The sequence below is a fragment of the Leiobunum rupestre genome, chromosome 9 (genome assembly GCF_980474605.1).
Source record: "Leiobunum rupestre chromosome 9, qqLeiRupe1.1.hap1, whole genome shotgun sequence".
In the NCBI taxonomy this organism is placed as follows: Eukaryota; Metazoa; Arthropoda; class Arachnida; order Opiliones; family Sclerosomatidae; genus Leiobunum; species Leiobunum rupestre.
In genome coordinates, this window is record NC_143392.1 from 53,571,909 (window position 1) to 53,587,246 (window position 15,338).

At 39.2% G+C, this 15,338-nt stretch overlaps 1 protein-coding gene across 1 annotated transcript; it reads right to left on the reverse strand.

The window, feature by feature from the left end:
- Nucleotides 1-647: 647 nt before the first annotated feature.
- On the reverse strand, nt 648-1,571 carry LOC149930897 (uncharacterized). The gene has a single exon (XM_090157972.1). It carries the CDS (start codon nt 1,569-1,571, stop codon nt 648-650), a length of 924 nt encoding a protein of 307 aa, XP_090014098.1.
- Between the last annotated feature and the right edge of the window lie 13,767 nt (nt 1,572-15,338).

A 15,338-nucleotide genomic window follows, 5' to 3' on the forward strand; every position in this document is an offset into this window, starting at 1 on the left:
TTGATTTTTAAAGGATATGGGTGGAAGAGAACAAATTCTCCGTCCAACAAGAAATTCAGCCGGTGTGAGGGGCATAGGTTCATTGAAATCATTGTAATTATAAGTAATTGGTCTGCTGTTAATAATGGCTTCGGTTTCAATTAATGTGGTCTCTAATTCGGTGTAATTTAATACGGCTTTTCCTATACATTTTTTAAGAGTTGTCTTGGTAGACCGTACCAATCTTTCCGACCACCCACCGTACCACGCGGCTCTTTCAATTATGAACTTCCAAGATATTCCCTGGGACCCAAAATACTCATTCAACTGGATTTCGTTAATGTTTTCCCAGATTAAACGGAGATCCGTATTAGCCCTTTTAAAGGTTTTAGCGTTGTCGGTGTAGACTATCGCTGGCACACCCCTTCTTGATATTATTCTTCTAAAGGCTAATAGGAAATCGTCCGTGGTAAGGGAGGGGACAAGTTCTAAATGAATTGCGTGGGTTACTGCGCAGGTGGCCAAACATATGTAGGTCTTTTGTTCTTTATTATTAATTTTCGCAATTAAAGGTCCCGCGAAATCGATACCAATAATAGAGAATGGGGGAGATTCGTCTACTCTGTCGGCAGGTAACGGTGCCATTGGCATATCGCCTAGTTTTGCTCTCAATTTTGGCAGATTACGCAATCTTTTACAACACTTCTCGCTAGTTGCCTTACAGCTGGCACCCAGTACCTTTCTCTTAATTGGGTGACAGTGTCACTTATCCCACCAAGTTTTACTTGAGCATGACTTCTAATAACTAGCAATTTCGCCAATCTATGGCTGTTTGGAATGATTATAGGATGTTTCTCAACGTATGAAAGGTTAGATTGCCCCAAGCGCCCGCCCACGCGTAATAATCCCGCTTCGTCTAAAAGTGGGTTTATGGTTGCTATTTTGGATTTAAGGTGAATTTTTTCATTACATTTTAACTGTCGGATTTCAGGTCCGAATATTTCGGCCTGTATGGATTTGGTCCAAAGTATTTCTGCCTGATTTAATTCTTCTGTGGTAATAGGCCCGGTAATTTTCTCCTTTCCCTTAGAGTTATTTTGAAATCTGAATAAATAGGCGGTAATTCTTAATACTTTGTTTAGGTGATAGTGCTTCGACAGGTCAATTAAATTTTGCATGCTTGTTTTTTCGGTAATGGTTACTTGAAGGGTTATTTTTCTCCTTTCATTGGCTACGGATTCTAAATCCTTCTCACACGGTTGCTGCCTATTTGGCCATTCGGTCTTTGGTTCTTTTAGCCAGGGAGGGCCTTCTTTCCATTTTTTATTGTCGCGCAACTCTGCCGCTTTTACACCGCGGGTGGGATTTTCGGCCGGATTGTCCCTCCCTGGGCAGTGATGCCAATTTTCGCTTTGAGACAGCCTTTGTATTTCGACAGCTTTATTCGAGACGAACGGCTTCCATTGAGTGGAATTCCCAGTTACCCAAGCTAGAGCTATCATCGAATCGGTCCAGTAATACGTTCCTTCTAATTTATCCTCAAATATTGGCTTAATGTTTTTGGTTAATCTGGCCCCGATTAAACAACCCATTAGTTCCAGTTTGAGTAATTTTAGGTCTTGGTTTTTTAAGGGAGCTACTCTAGATTTAGCTGTTACTAAATATACGCCTACTCGGTTCGTTATGGTTTTATATCTCACGTATATACATGTGGCGTAGGCCTTTTGACTGGCGTCGCAGAAACAATGTAACTCAACTTCGGATATTTTTTCTGTGGCTTCGTTATAATAATGTCTTTGGAATTTGACATGGTGAAGTTGAGGTAATTAATTTACCCAGTTTTGAAAAATATTTTTGGTTTCATGAGGTTATTCTGAATCCCAACCTTCTTTAGATTCCCATAAGATTTCAAGTAGCATTTTTGCTCTAATTGTAAAGGGGCAAATCAAGCCTAACGGGTCATAGATTTGCGCAATAAAGCTAAGGACTTGTCTTTTGGTTATTTTCATATTTTTGCTAACTTTGATTAAGGAAGAAAGATCAAATGCAAAGTTATCGGTACAGGGATTCCATAATACCCCCCAAACCTTGTTATCTACAGTATCAAGGTTTTGTTCAAATATAGTTGGATCTTCGTGTTTTGCCCAAAGGTCTCTCAAATCTTGGTAATTAGTACCCCATTTCCTGAAACGCATTCCCGCGTCTTTAATCACGTTAGCGGCTCCTGTTAAAAATCGAATTACGATCATTTAAAATTTAATTGAAAAGTTTGTATATAAAAAAATGGGTTTCTGTGTATTTTGTAAAAAGTGTATTAATTGTATTCCATCTGTTTTATTATTTACTTTATTTTGCTGTGTCATTCCACATTTACTTTTTCTTCGGTATTTCTTGTATATAAATATTCTTGTATTTCTTCCGACAAAGGATGCGAGGAAAGTTGCCGGGGGCTCGTTGGAATTTGAGTAAAAGAGTGGGTTTTTCCCCATTACTGAGTGCGACTGAAGGTCGCCAAAGGGGAGACAAAGCCCCAAGAAAAAGAAGCGAGTCATCGGGAGCTTTCCTCGGTCCCTCGTGAAGAAAGACAAGCCAGAATTGGTTTGAAAGCCCACTGTGCGGGTATAGGCATCGTGCGCCTCTAAATTTTTCGTATCTTGAATATTTGTAACTGTGCTGTTAGTTATTAAACTTTTGTTATGTTTTTGAATTGTGGAGTAAATCTATTACGCGCATAATTACGTACCAGTTCCTAGTTATCATTTAAGTGCCGTTAGAGTTCAATGTTTCAGTCCGTTGGATTTTAACTTAAGTTTAGCTCTCCAAATTAAAGCTACGTCGGACCAAGGTAAAAGTAACATTATTTTGGTGCCGAAACCCGGGAAATCGCGATAGATTTATAAAGCGGACAGTTACGATATCAGACAAGGATGACGAGATTAGCGCTTTTGGAAAAGCAAAGAAAGACATTACGCGCCGGAGTGACGAGAGCCTGCAACGTTATTGACGTGGAATTGTAGAAAACCTCGTTCATTTGCGAAAAGGTTTTGAGCGACGCTATTGCGCAGCTAGATGCGAAAGAACCCAAGTTAGACGAATTGGACGTAAAAATACTCGAATGCATGACCGATGCGGAGCAGGACGACGAATTGTTACAAATAGACTTGTACAGTGAAAAGTCAGACCTTTGGCGAGCACGAGCGAAAAAGTGGATCAACGAGAAGAAGCAACCCGCAACCAGATCTCGCCATTCTTCGGGCGTTGATACCGATGTCATCGTACCAACAGCGACGGCGGTTCGACTCCCAAAGTTAGAAATAAAGAAGTACGACGGCAGTTATGAAGAATGGCAAACGTTTTGGACTCAGTTCGAAGGTGCAATCCACTCGAATCAAAAATTATTGAACATAGATAAGTTTAATTATTTGAAATCCTACTTAAAGGGACGTGCGGAAGTAGCTATCGACGGATTAACCTTAACTGATGGTAATTATTTAACAGCTATAGAAATTTTAAATCAAACTTGCGGTCGACAAGACTTACAAATAAGCGCTAGATTAAATATTTTTTTGGTAATGGGTCCAGTAACTTCTTCGGAAGACGTCACGGGGCTAAGAAATTTGTATGACACGTGCCAAATAGAGGTTAGAGGTTTGAAATCTTTGGGTCATTTGACCGATAGCTATGGCGAATTTCTGGCACATCTTGTGGGGGGTTTATTACCGTTGGATCTCTTACAACAATACACTAGAGGAAGGAACGAAAGTAAGCTTTGGGATATAAACGAGTTGTAGAACTTCCTTATTGGCGAGATCCAATGTCGTGAAAGGGCTTTAGCCGTCCATAGAGCGGGACCATCGCAAAAAAATCAGCCAATAGCCAATTAGAAAAACAGAATGTTAAAAGTGGTCAATCTAGTAAAATTTATTCAAATAAGCCAAATTCGGCAACCCCGTTAATAAGCCATTTTCGGCAGCCGCGCTAAATACCGGTGCTGTTAACGATCAGAATTATCAAAGAAATTGTGTTTTTGTGCTAGTACTGAGCACCCATTTTATAATTGTACCGGAATTTCAATATCTGAGAAAAGAGCAATTGCTAGTCAGAAAAGGCTATGTTTCCTCTGTTTAAGGTCCGGGCACCCCGCTCATCTATGCCGGGGTAGAATACAAAATTGTAGAATTTGTAGGCGCAAACATCATCAAATAGTATGCGATGAAAATGAAAACAAGAATGTAGAATTCACTAGACAAGGGCAGAGCGACAATAAGCCAGTGCAAAATGACCAGATTAAAGCGAAATCTGATAACCCAAATTCAGTGACCCTAACTACGGGTTTAGATGCCTCGAGCGTCATTCTCTTGCAAACCGCCCAAGCCAATATTAGCGATAAGGCGGGAAATAACGTTAGGGTAAGGTGCGTCCTAGATGGAGCCAGCCATCGCAGTTTTATTACGGAGGCATTATCAAATAGATTACAATTAGAGGAAGTCGGTAAAGTCAATATGAGCTTGTTTCCCTTTGAAAGTGAGACCCCAATCAAATCTACGCGCAGATAGGTCAAAGTTACCCTTAGAAATGTAATCACCGGTGAGAAGGTGAATATTATAGCTTTAGAAACTCCCTTTATCAATGGGGCAGTATTTGCAGTGGCAGGCGAAAAAGTTAAGCTAGAAATGAGAAAAAGAAATTTAGAGTTGTCCAATGTGATTGGTGAAACTGACAATATAGTTGGTCCCCCCATTGAGGTTTTAATTGGGGCGGATTATTTTTGGAGGGTGGTAGCCGACGACGAATTCAAGCGGCTTTCTCCAGATTTGATGGCCATAAACACGATATTTGGGTGGACTGTGCAGGGAAGGTCGGAAGGAGAAGGATCCTTTATAGCGGTAAATTCCGTGGGTGTTCTCCACGTAGCGGCCCAATCCGAGGAAAATTTAGTATCAGAGCAATTGCGCGCGTTCTGGAATTTGGAGTCAATGGGAATTAACTATAGTGACGAGACAAAATCCGATCAAATCGAATCGGTCTTAAGTGATTTGGGCAAAATATCAATTTCATAGACGGACGCTACGAGGTAGCGCTCCCTTGGAAGCCTAATCGAGATTTGATGGGAGATACTTTAGGGGTAGCCAAGAGGCGAACAATTAACTTATTGAGCAAGTTAGAAACGAAACCCCAAGACATGGCGCAGTATGACGAAATCATACGAGAACAGATAAAATCAGGGATAGTGGAAAGGGTCGAAGAAAGGGAAAATGGCGCTAAGCCCAGTGGATATTATTATCTGCCCCATAGGGGTGTTTTTCGTGAGAGTAGCCTAACTAACAAATTGAGAATTGTGCTTGACGGGTCAGCCTTCGCGAAGGGATTCCTCTCTCTTAATAGTTGCTTTGAGGCAAGACCCAATTTCTTACCTTTAATTTTTAATATGTTAGTGCGTTTCCGCAAACACCGAGTTGCCTACACCGGCGATGTAGAAAAAGCATTCCACCAAATTAGTGTAGTAGAGCGAGATCGGGATGCCTTCAGGTTTTTCTGAATTAAGGGTTTGTCAGGTGCGGATAGAACCGAATTAGTGGTGTATAGATTTACTAGAATTCCATTCGGTTGTACGGCGAGCCCATTCTTATTGGCCGCCACTATAAAATATCATAACAAAAAATATGTAGACAATTTTCCCAAAGCTAGTGCCGTGTTGAATGACGACCTATATGTAGACGATTTAATCTCAGGAGAACAAGAGGTTGCGGAAGTAGATAAAATGATAAGTCAGACATCGGGTATCTTAAGTGAAGCTGGGATGAGATTGAGAAAGTTTCATAGGAACTCCAGAGAAATCAGAGAGAAATGGGGGGATGATAAAGTTGCCAAAGTTAGCGGAGAAAACCCCCACGATAGCGAGAAAAATACAAAAGTTTTAGGGATGACTTGGAACGAAGCGAGAGATACCTTCAGTTTTAACATGAGCCACATGTTGCAATTTTTGTTGAAAAGGGACAGTACAAAGCGCTGGGTCTATTGTCCCCTTTTACTATCAGAGCGAAGCTGATTTTCCAGGAATTGTGGAGTAAGGGGCTAGAATGGGACTGTCATTTACCGAGCGACCTTTCCCAGAAATTTGAGACATGGTGCGCGGAGCTCCCCTACCTGGTTAAAATAGAAATTCCTAGGTATTATTTTGAGAATGAGTCAACTAAAACCGGACCGGAAATTGAAGTGCACTGTTTCGTTGACGCCAGTAAAAGCGATTACGCTGCCGTTGTTTACTTGAAAAGTGAATACCCAGATGGTCAGGTGCTCACCTCTATGGTAGCGTCCAAGACTAGAGTCGCTCCTCTGCAAACCTTGACATTACCCCGATTAGAATTAATGGGTGGAGTATTAGGTGCTAGACTTGTTACCAGCTTAATTGAATCATTAGAGTACTCTCCACGGGCGGTTCGAATGTGGACTGACTCGACAATAGTTCTACACTGGGTTCGGGATAATGCAGCGCGGTGGAAACCTTTTGTGTCAAACAGAGTGAGGGAAATTCAGAAGTTAACCGCCCTCTCTTGTTGGAAACACGTTCCGGGTAAAGAGAACCCTGCCGATATACCATCACGCGGTACCACGATTGAAGAGCTGGGAACCTCTAAACTTTGGCTTTACGGACCTCCTTGGTTATCCGATAATAACAATATAGACTCTGATTTAGAACCAATTGACGAGGAAAACCCCGATATTAAAAGTGAAAAGAGAGCGAAAGGCGATGCTAATTTGGCTATTATAGCTACGACAGATAAGAGAGAACCCCTATTTGCACTTGCGAAATATAACTCTGCTAAAACAGTTTTTAGGTTCACTGCTTGGATTAAGCGCTACGTTAAAAATTTTAGAGAATCCTCTAAAAATGTTGGGAAAACGCTCGGACCATTGTCAGCGGATGTGATAAATGACGCTGAAATATATTGGGTGAAAATTGCGCAAGAGGAAGATTATTTTGAGGACCTGAATTGTTTAAAATTCGGAATTGGAATTTAGAAAAATTCCAAAATTTTGTCATTGTCGCCCTTTATTGACCAGGATGGTTTATTGCGTTTAGGCGGACGTTTAGACGCGGCAGATATCAGTTACGAAGAGAAACACCCCTGGATTTTGCCGCGTGAAAATAGATTAACCGAGTTGATTGTTGACGACTGTCATATCAAATTAAAGCATGCCGGAGTCGATGACGTTTTAGTGGAAATAAGAGAAAAATTTTGGATTAATAAAATAAGGAGGCTGATTAAAAGAGAGATACAAGGTTGTCCTAGATGTAAGAGATTCCGAGCTAAAGCTCCAGTAGCGGTAATGGCACCCTTACCCGAGGCCAGAATTAATCCGTCCCCTCCTTTATCTGTTGGCGGAATCGACTTTGCCGGTCCATTATATGATAGAACTGGAAATAAATGTTATATCGCGCTTTTCACCTGTGCGGTAACGCGCCCCGTACATTTGGAGGTCGTGTCAGACCTATCCACTGATAAATTTTTGTTGTCGTTCCGGAGATTTTGCGCGAGACGTGGAATTTGTAGAATTATATACAGCGACAATGCGAAGACTTTTAAAAGGGCAGAAACTGATTTAAATGAACTTTAAAAAAATCTAAGACATCCAGAGGTAGTGGATTGTTTTGGCTCCCTACGAATACAATGGCGCTACATAGCGGACAGGGCGGCCTGGTGGGGAGGGGTTTGGGAGAGGATGGTTCGTTCTGTCAAATCATCCCTTCGCAAAACCCTCGGAAAGGCTCGATTAAGTTACGAAGAACTCGAAACCCTTTTAGTTGAGATTGAAGTGACGATAAATTCTAGACCCATAAGCTATGTATATGAAGGAGCGGAAGAACCGACTCCATTGAGCCATGCGCATTTTCTAATCGGCAAACGCTAACAATGAAGCGCTAAACCCAACTAGGCAAGAGTTGACTAGGAGACTAAAGTACCGACAAACATTGTTAGATAGATTTTGGTCCAGGTGGAAGCGTAATTATTTGTTAGAACTGCGTACGGCACATTATAAACCAGCTCGTAGTCCTACAGAAAGTTTAAAAATCAACGACGTTGTTTTACGAGAAGAAAATAAACTCCCTAGATTGATGTGGAGAATAGCAGTCGTAGAAGAGGTAGTTGAGGGTAGAGATGGGGTTGTAAGATCGTGCATGGTTCGTTTAGCAAATGGTAATCGAGTAAAGCGACCTATCCAAATGTTGTACCCCCTAGAGATTTAAAGGTTTTGAACACTGTTCAAAAGGGGGGAGAATGTTAAAAATCGAATTACGATAATTTAAAATTTAATTGAAAAGTTTGTATATAAAAAAATGGGTTTCTGTGTATTTTGTAAAAAGTGTATTAATTGTATTCCATCTGTTTTATTATTTACTTTATTTTGCTGTGTCATTCCACGTTTACTTTTTTTTCGGTATTTCTTGTATATAAATATTCTTGTATTTCTTCCGACAAAGGATGCGAGGAAAGTTGCCGGGGGCTCGTTGGAATTTGAGTAAAAGAGTGGGTTTTCCCCCATTACTGAGTGCGACTGAAGGTCGCCAAAGGGGAGACAAAGCCCCAAGAAAAAGAAGCGAGTCATCGGGAGCTTTCCTCGGTCCCTCGTGAAGAAAGACAAGCCAGAATTGGTTTGAAAGCCCACTGTGCGGGTATAGGCATCGTGCGCCTCTAAATTGTTCGTTTCTTGAATATTTGTAACTGTGCTGTTAGTTATTAAACTTTTGTTATGTTTTTGAATTGTGGAGTAAATCTATTACGCGCATAATTACGTACGAGTTCCTAGTTATCATTTAAGTGCCGTTAGAGTTCAATGTTTCAGTCCGTTGGATTTTAACTTAAGTTTAGCTCTCCCAATTAAAGCTACGTCGGACCAAGGTAAAAGTAACAGCTCCTAATGACATATCGTAGGCTTGACTTACGCCTTTAACAGAGCTGGTCAAATCATCTACATAGATATCGTTGCTCAATATTTCCTTAAGCTGTTCTGGTATGTCTTTAGTTTGCATAAGGTGGTACTTAATGGTGAAGCTTAGAAAGAATGGACTAGACGTGACCCCGAAAGGTACTCGGGTCATGCGGAGAATTACGTAGTTGTCTTTTTTAATTTTTCCATTCTCCTCACTGAACCAAAGAAACCTAACTGAGTCGCGATCTGACTCGTCTATTGCAATTTGAAGAAAGGCTTTCTCAATATCGGCTACTACTGCTACTTCCCCTTTTCGGAATCGCAGCAGTAACAATAACAAATTTGGGTTTAAATTTGGTCCAGGAAGGAGACAATCGTTAAGGGAGGGCTTTCCATGGGCATGTGAAGATCCATCTAGGACTACGCGAGTTTTGGTGGTCTTCACGTTTTCCCGTTCGACCCCCTGGTGAGGCATATAATACGACCCCGGTTTGTATAGGTTTAGTTCCTTTAATGGGACGACCTCCGCTATACCCGTCTCTAACTGTTCCTCAATCACTCCCTTGTACCTATTGAAATATGGGGGATCCAGTTCAAATCTTTTCGCTAAACTTTGCGCTCGTTTTAAAGCAACGGAGTAATTGTTCGGTAAATTTTCCTTATTAAATTTCCATGGGAATTTAACAACAATTTTGGGAGTTATCAAATCTCATATCCTCAAAAAAGGTGGTAAGGGCTTGATCATTTTGGTTCTCTTTAATCTCGGAGCTGTCTGTTCCCAGACTCTCTAAATCAAAAAATGTTTTTAAGGTTTGGTTTATGCGTTTTTCGCCTAGTCCGATTAACATTGATGTTATGGATTGATTATTTTTTACCGAAGTAGGATTTGTTTCTGGCCCACTTAGACACTAGCCCAATTTGGTTTGTAAGGCTACAGTACGAGGCCCCAATCTTTCTGACTTCCCATTGACAATTTCCCAATAATGGTCTGCCCCTATGAGAATGTCAATTTCTTGGTGGTTGGTATCATTATCTACAATTGCTTCATAAGCTAATTTTATCCCTTTAGATTTTAGGATTTCATGTAATTCGGTGTCGGTAGACGCTGAACAGTCGTAAGCTAGGAGTTTTTGGACAATCGCAGTTAATTCTATGGTTTCTGCGGGATTTTCTTTATTCTCTAATGTTACTCTGACTTTCTTATACTTTAGCTGGTGAGGATCTTTGTTTCCAAAGCTAAAAACGTCTAGTTCGTGTTCTCCCACGACTGATAATTTTAGACGAAGGGCGAGTTCCTCCTTTATGAAACTTCCCTGACTACCCCCATCCAAAAGGCATTTTGCGATAAGGGAATTTTTTGGTTGTTTTGGGTGTTCGCTACGACGAAGACTCTTTGTAGTAATACATTTAAATGCTTCTTCGGCGCAATAGCTATGGTAACATTACCGGCAGTGGTTTGGCCTTCGATTTGAATTTGATTGGTAGTTTGATTAGGGACTTGGGTAACTAATTGGGTCTGGACTTGATTTGATGGTTTTTTATGTGCGGGGTTCTGATCGCATATTGAAAAGTTATGTTTCTTGTTACATTTTAGGCACCACTTAAATTTAGATTTGCACCCTCCCACGTCATGATTATAACGAAAACAGAGTAGGCATCTCCCGCCATCTATGATAATGGTACGCTTCTGCTCAAGGGTGTAGTTAGGACAATTTAGGGTTTTGTGACTATTATTTTTACAGAAAAGGCAAAATATTTTTTTTGGAATTTTGAGAGTAAGTCTGATTAATTCCCAAGGCTAGTTGCGAAGCGGTCGGTCTATTACTTCTATTAATATTATTTTGATTTCTAGGTCTATCTTGATAACCTGGATTTTCTAATTTATTTTGGCCTCCTATCAACAACTCCGCCATTTCCCTGCTTTCAACCTGTCCCCTTAGGAATTCGATTAACTCATCTGGGTCCCAAACAACACCATTAGAGGTTGGCTTTCTCTGTGCGCAATAATCTTTTCTTATGTCCCTCGGCAAGCATTCTAATATTTTGGGACAAAATCCCTCCGCCTTTACCTTAGTATCTACGCCTAGTTCCTTTAAGGTTCTAATACTGCTTTCGCATGTATCTAGCAGGTCGCGTAGAGCTTTAATATTGCTAGAATAAGCTACCGGCTGAATCTCTTGCAATTTACGATAGTGCATGTGCACTGATAAATGATTTTTTTCATACCGATTTTTCAAAATAGCTACTACTTGATCGTAAGAAGCGTCAACTTCGTCAAACCCGGAGACAGCCTTAAGAGCATCTCCTTTTAAATATCCTACTAAATAAATAAATTTCTCTACCTTGGAGAAGTTCTGTTTTTCAATCACCGCGTTAAATCGTCCCCAAAAACTGTTCCATTTGGAGTAATCACCGGAGAAGGTTGGTTTGATGATTTCCGGAAGATTGGGATGAGTTTTGGACGCGTTTGGTGGTACCGTAGTTTGCTGACTGTACGGTCCGGCGACGATTTGCGTCGATCCACTGTAGTTGGAGTTTCCATTCACTTGGTGAAAATTTCGAATGGCTCTCTCCGCTTTCAGTTTCAATTCGGAAATTTCCTCCCGAAAGGTAATGGCTTCATCGGATTCTTTCTCCATCTCGTTCACGTCTGTGATGAACTTTTGAACCTTTGCATCGGCTGTTACTAGATCGCCTTCTTTCTGATTGAGAAGAGCAAGCGCATCCTCTACAGCTTCCACTTGTAGGACGGTGCCGCTTAGAACGCTCTCGAGTGCGGCCTTTCTTTTGGTGGCTGCCTTTTGGGCGCTCTTTTGGTTAGCACGGCCGAGTTTCAATTCTGTAGCCATGTTTATCAAGTCTTTTGCTGCTTCTGCGGCCTTTAGAGATGTTTGGGTGGTTCGTTTGGTCTTGTTTTGGTCGTTGGTTTCGTTTTTCTGAATAGTTTCAGAATTTTGGTCTTGCTGAATTCATTCAGAGGTCGTTGGATGGTTCTGGATTTCTTCAGAGGTCGTTGGACAGTTCTGGTTTTCTTCAGATGGTTGTTTGCTCATACTGATCTCACATTGCGGGTTTCGGCACCATGTTGCGGTTTGGGAGAGCTAATTGTCTTTGAGAAAATATATATATATCCACCGGACTGAAACAGTGGGTATATATATAGGTAGGTGTTGCGGTCTTGAAGTGAAGGAAACGGTCTTGAAGTTAGGTGATGGTAATTGCTGATTGGTAACGTATCAGTAGGTTAAATAATGAGTTGGAATTAGAAAATATAAAAACTGCATTTATTTACACGAAAAAATCAAAGTTTAAATTTTGGAAGGAGACCTTCTCTGGTTAGCGGGCTTAAGAGATCTGGTTAAGTGTAGCGCAACGGGCACCGTCGAAGGGTTGGGTTCCCCCCTTTTATGGCCCCGGTATCCCCACTCAACCAATTTTCAGCGCGCGGCATCCCAAAGGGTATCTCACTAAGAACCCCAAGGAAGGCCGGCGTCGCCGTCGCGGACAATGGCGAAGGTTACTCTTTTCTCGCAGATTGGGTAAATTCGAGGAAAAGTAACGCTCCCATTGCCCTTCACCTTATGACCAATTCATCAAGCAGAGATAAGATTTTTAAGGTTGACAAGTAATTGCTTGAGAACGAAAGTGAAGGAAGAATACAATTTTATGGTTTAAAAGGTAGAAATATAAAACGCGACAATAGATATTTTTTTGCGCGAAACAGTTAAAGAGGTTTAAAATTATACATTTTGGAAAGTTTGGGTTTGTAAGCCTAAATTTATACATTTAGATTAAATTTCATGTTATTAAAGGAATTTTAAATGAAAGCGCGTAATTTACACTTCCAAATTCTTTACAGGATCTTTATATTCCACTACGTAATGTTTCTTTGGTTAGTAGCTTAGTCGGTTTCCCGCTAAATTCGAAAATGATAGGCGTAGTTAAAATATAGTACTTCTTGGCCTAATATTCCCCCGATCCATCAGAAACGATATATTTCGCCGTAGGTGTTTTAAACACTAGGGGGCTCTGTGCTGATAAAAATCTTGATTGTCCCGTTATAAATCTAGTTAATTGTCATACCTATTGTTATTGTGTTACTTATGGTACTTCACAGTTGAAATTATAGTACGCCTCTAAACCAGATTGAAACTATCGACATGCATGATGCACGATAATACTTTCTGGAAACTCTGCTTTACGCTGGAGTTACAAAATTTTCAGCCATACCAAACCCCCCAAAACGATTTTAGCCACGCTATCTCCCAAAAGTCAGCCGAAAAATTCCAAATATTATTAGCGTTAACAAAAAAATTTCAAAAAATGATTTAAAAAATACAAAAATCTGAAGACCATATGCAATAGATAAACTAGATAATTTTTGTAAATAGTGGTTTTTCTAAAAAAAAAGGGTAAATTCTTTTGAAGGGTAAAAAAAATCCCGAAAAAACGAAAATTACCACACATTGGCAACACTGTTTATGTTAATTAGTTTTCTTAACGCGCAGTGTTACCAGATTATGAGATTTCTATAGCTGATCTAGTTCGATTTATTAACTTTTTTCTCGTTAAAAATTATGTTTTATTTTTATATTAAAGGATTCCATTTGTGAAAATATAGCATCCTTGGTATGGTGGTACTGCAAGAGTCAACTAGTTGTCCGTGGCGTTAGCTTCAGTTTTTGTCAAAATATTTCACTTCCGGTTACCAGTACCAAATTTTACATAGTGAATATATACCACCGGGAGACAATCTCTCAGTGGTTGCTGACCCCCACTTGATGACGTCATCAAGATCCTTCGTATTTTTAAACGCTCGTATCTCATTTACATGTTATCCGACAGTTTATCGTATATCAATTTGAAGGAAATAATATACTCTACAACATCGGTATACATATTTTCGATAGGACTAAAACTTCCATTTAAGTAAAGAAACTTTATTTTCACTGTTAATTTAACGGGATAATTTAGTTTCATTGTAATTTTAAATTTCGGAATACTGTTAAGAAGCATAACATTAATTTGACCGTTAATTTAACGTTAAAAAATTAAAGTTAAGTTTTACCAAAATATTAAATGTCAGGTTACCGTTTAATAGCAAATTGTAATTTGACCATGAATTTAACGGTAAAATTTCCAGTTTAATTATGCTGTAATTTTAAACATCAGATTACCGTTAAGTAGCATGACATTAATTTGGCCGTTAATTTTACGGTAAAAATTGCAAGTTTCATTTCACCGTAATTATAAATGTCAGATTACTGTTAAATATCACAACATTAATTTGACAGTTAATTTAACGGAAAAAATCTAAGTTTCATTTCACTGTAACTTTCCACTTCAGATTACTGTTAAATATCACAACATTAATTTGACAGTTAATTTAACGGAAAAAATTTAAGTTTCATTTCACTGTAATTTTCCATGTCAGATTACTGTTAAATAGCACAACATTAATTTAACAGTTTATTTAACGGTGCAAATTGAAACAATCGTATTACTGTAAATTTAACTGTGTAATAACCGTTCGGTTACGGTAATTTCTTAGAGTTTATAAAATAAAATATATTTTATTTTGAAAAAGACGATTTCAAATATTTTCACCGTTATTATACATAAGCTAAAACGCCTTCTAGAATAATTATTAAGATTAATACAAATGAAACCCTTGGTAAAATTTACAAATGTATGTTGCATTTCTGCTTAACCAACTTTTCAGTTATTACTAATTTACAGGAATACTTTGTAAAATATCAGCATTGTCAGATACTGTAGAAATCCTCTGTAGAAACTACAGAACTTCAATCATTTTAACTATTAAGAGTAAAAAAACTAACCCCTTTGTAAAATTTACAAACGTAAGTTGCATTTTTTCCTAACAGACTTTTCTGTTTTAACTAATTTACAGAAATATTCGGTGAAAATTCAGCACAGTTAGAAACTGTAAAAATATTCTGTAAAAACTACCGATTTTTCTCTCAGTGCACTTCCGTAATTAAGTGATATTTCTTGCAATGTTTTGGTTGAAATTCAGCGCGTTTTCTGGAGTGATGCAACAAATTCCACCCATAGGATGAAAAGTGTTCCCAACAAGTGTTCTAATGTTGAAGTCAGCATTATCAAAAACAAACTGCGCAAACGCTTCTTCGTCCCAATAAACCTCTGGGTGTAAAACAGCTAAAGACTTAAATTTCAAAGCCTCTTTATAAGAGCTGCAAAATCCAAGTTTAGATAAAATATTTAAAGGTCTTCAAGCCGAATTTTCGGTGTAACTGGACTGCAAGTCCGGATGAAACAGGAGATCAATAAGACCTAGTTCGGATCACGGACATAATCGCGTTAGCTATTGCCAAAGACTTAATTTTGTTTTCTTGTTTTCCGAATAAAGTTGACATAAACTCTTATAGAATGTTCTGAATTTC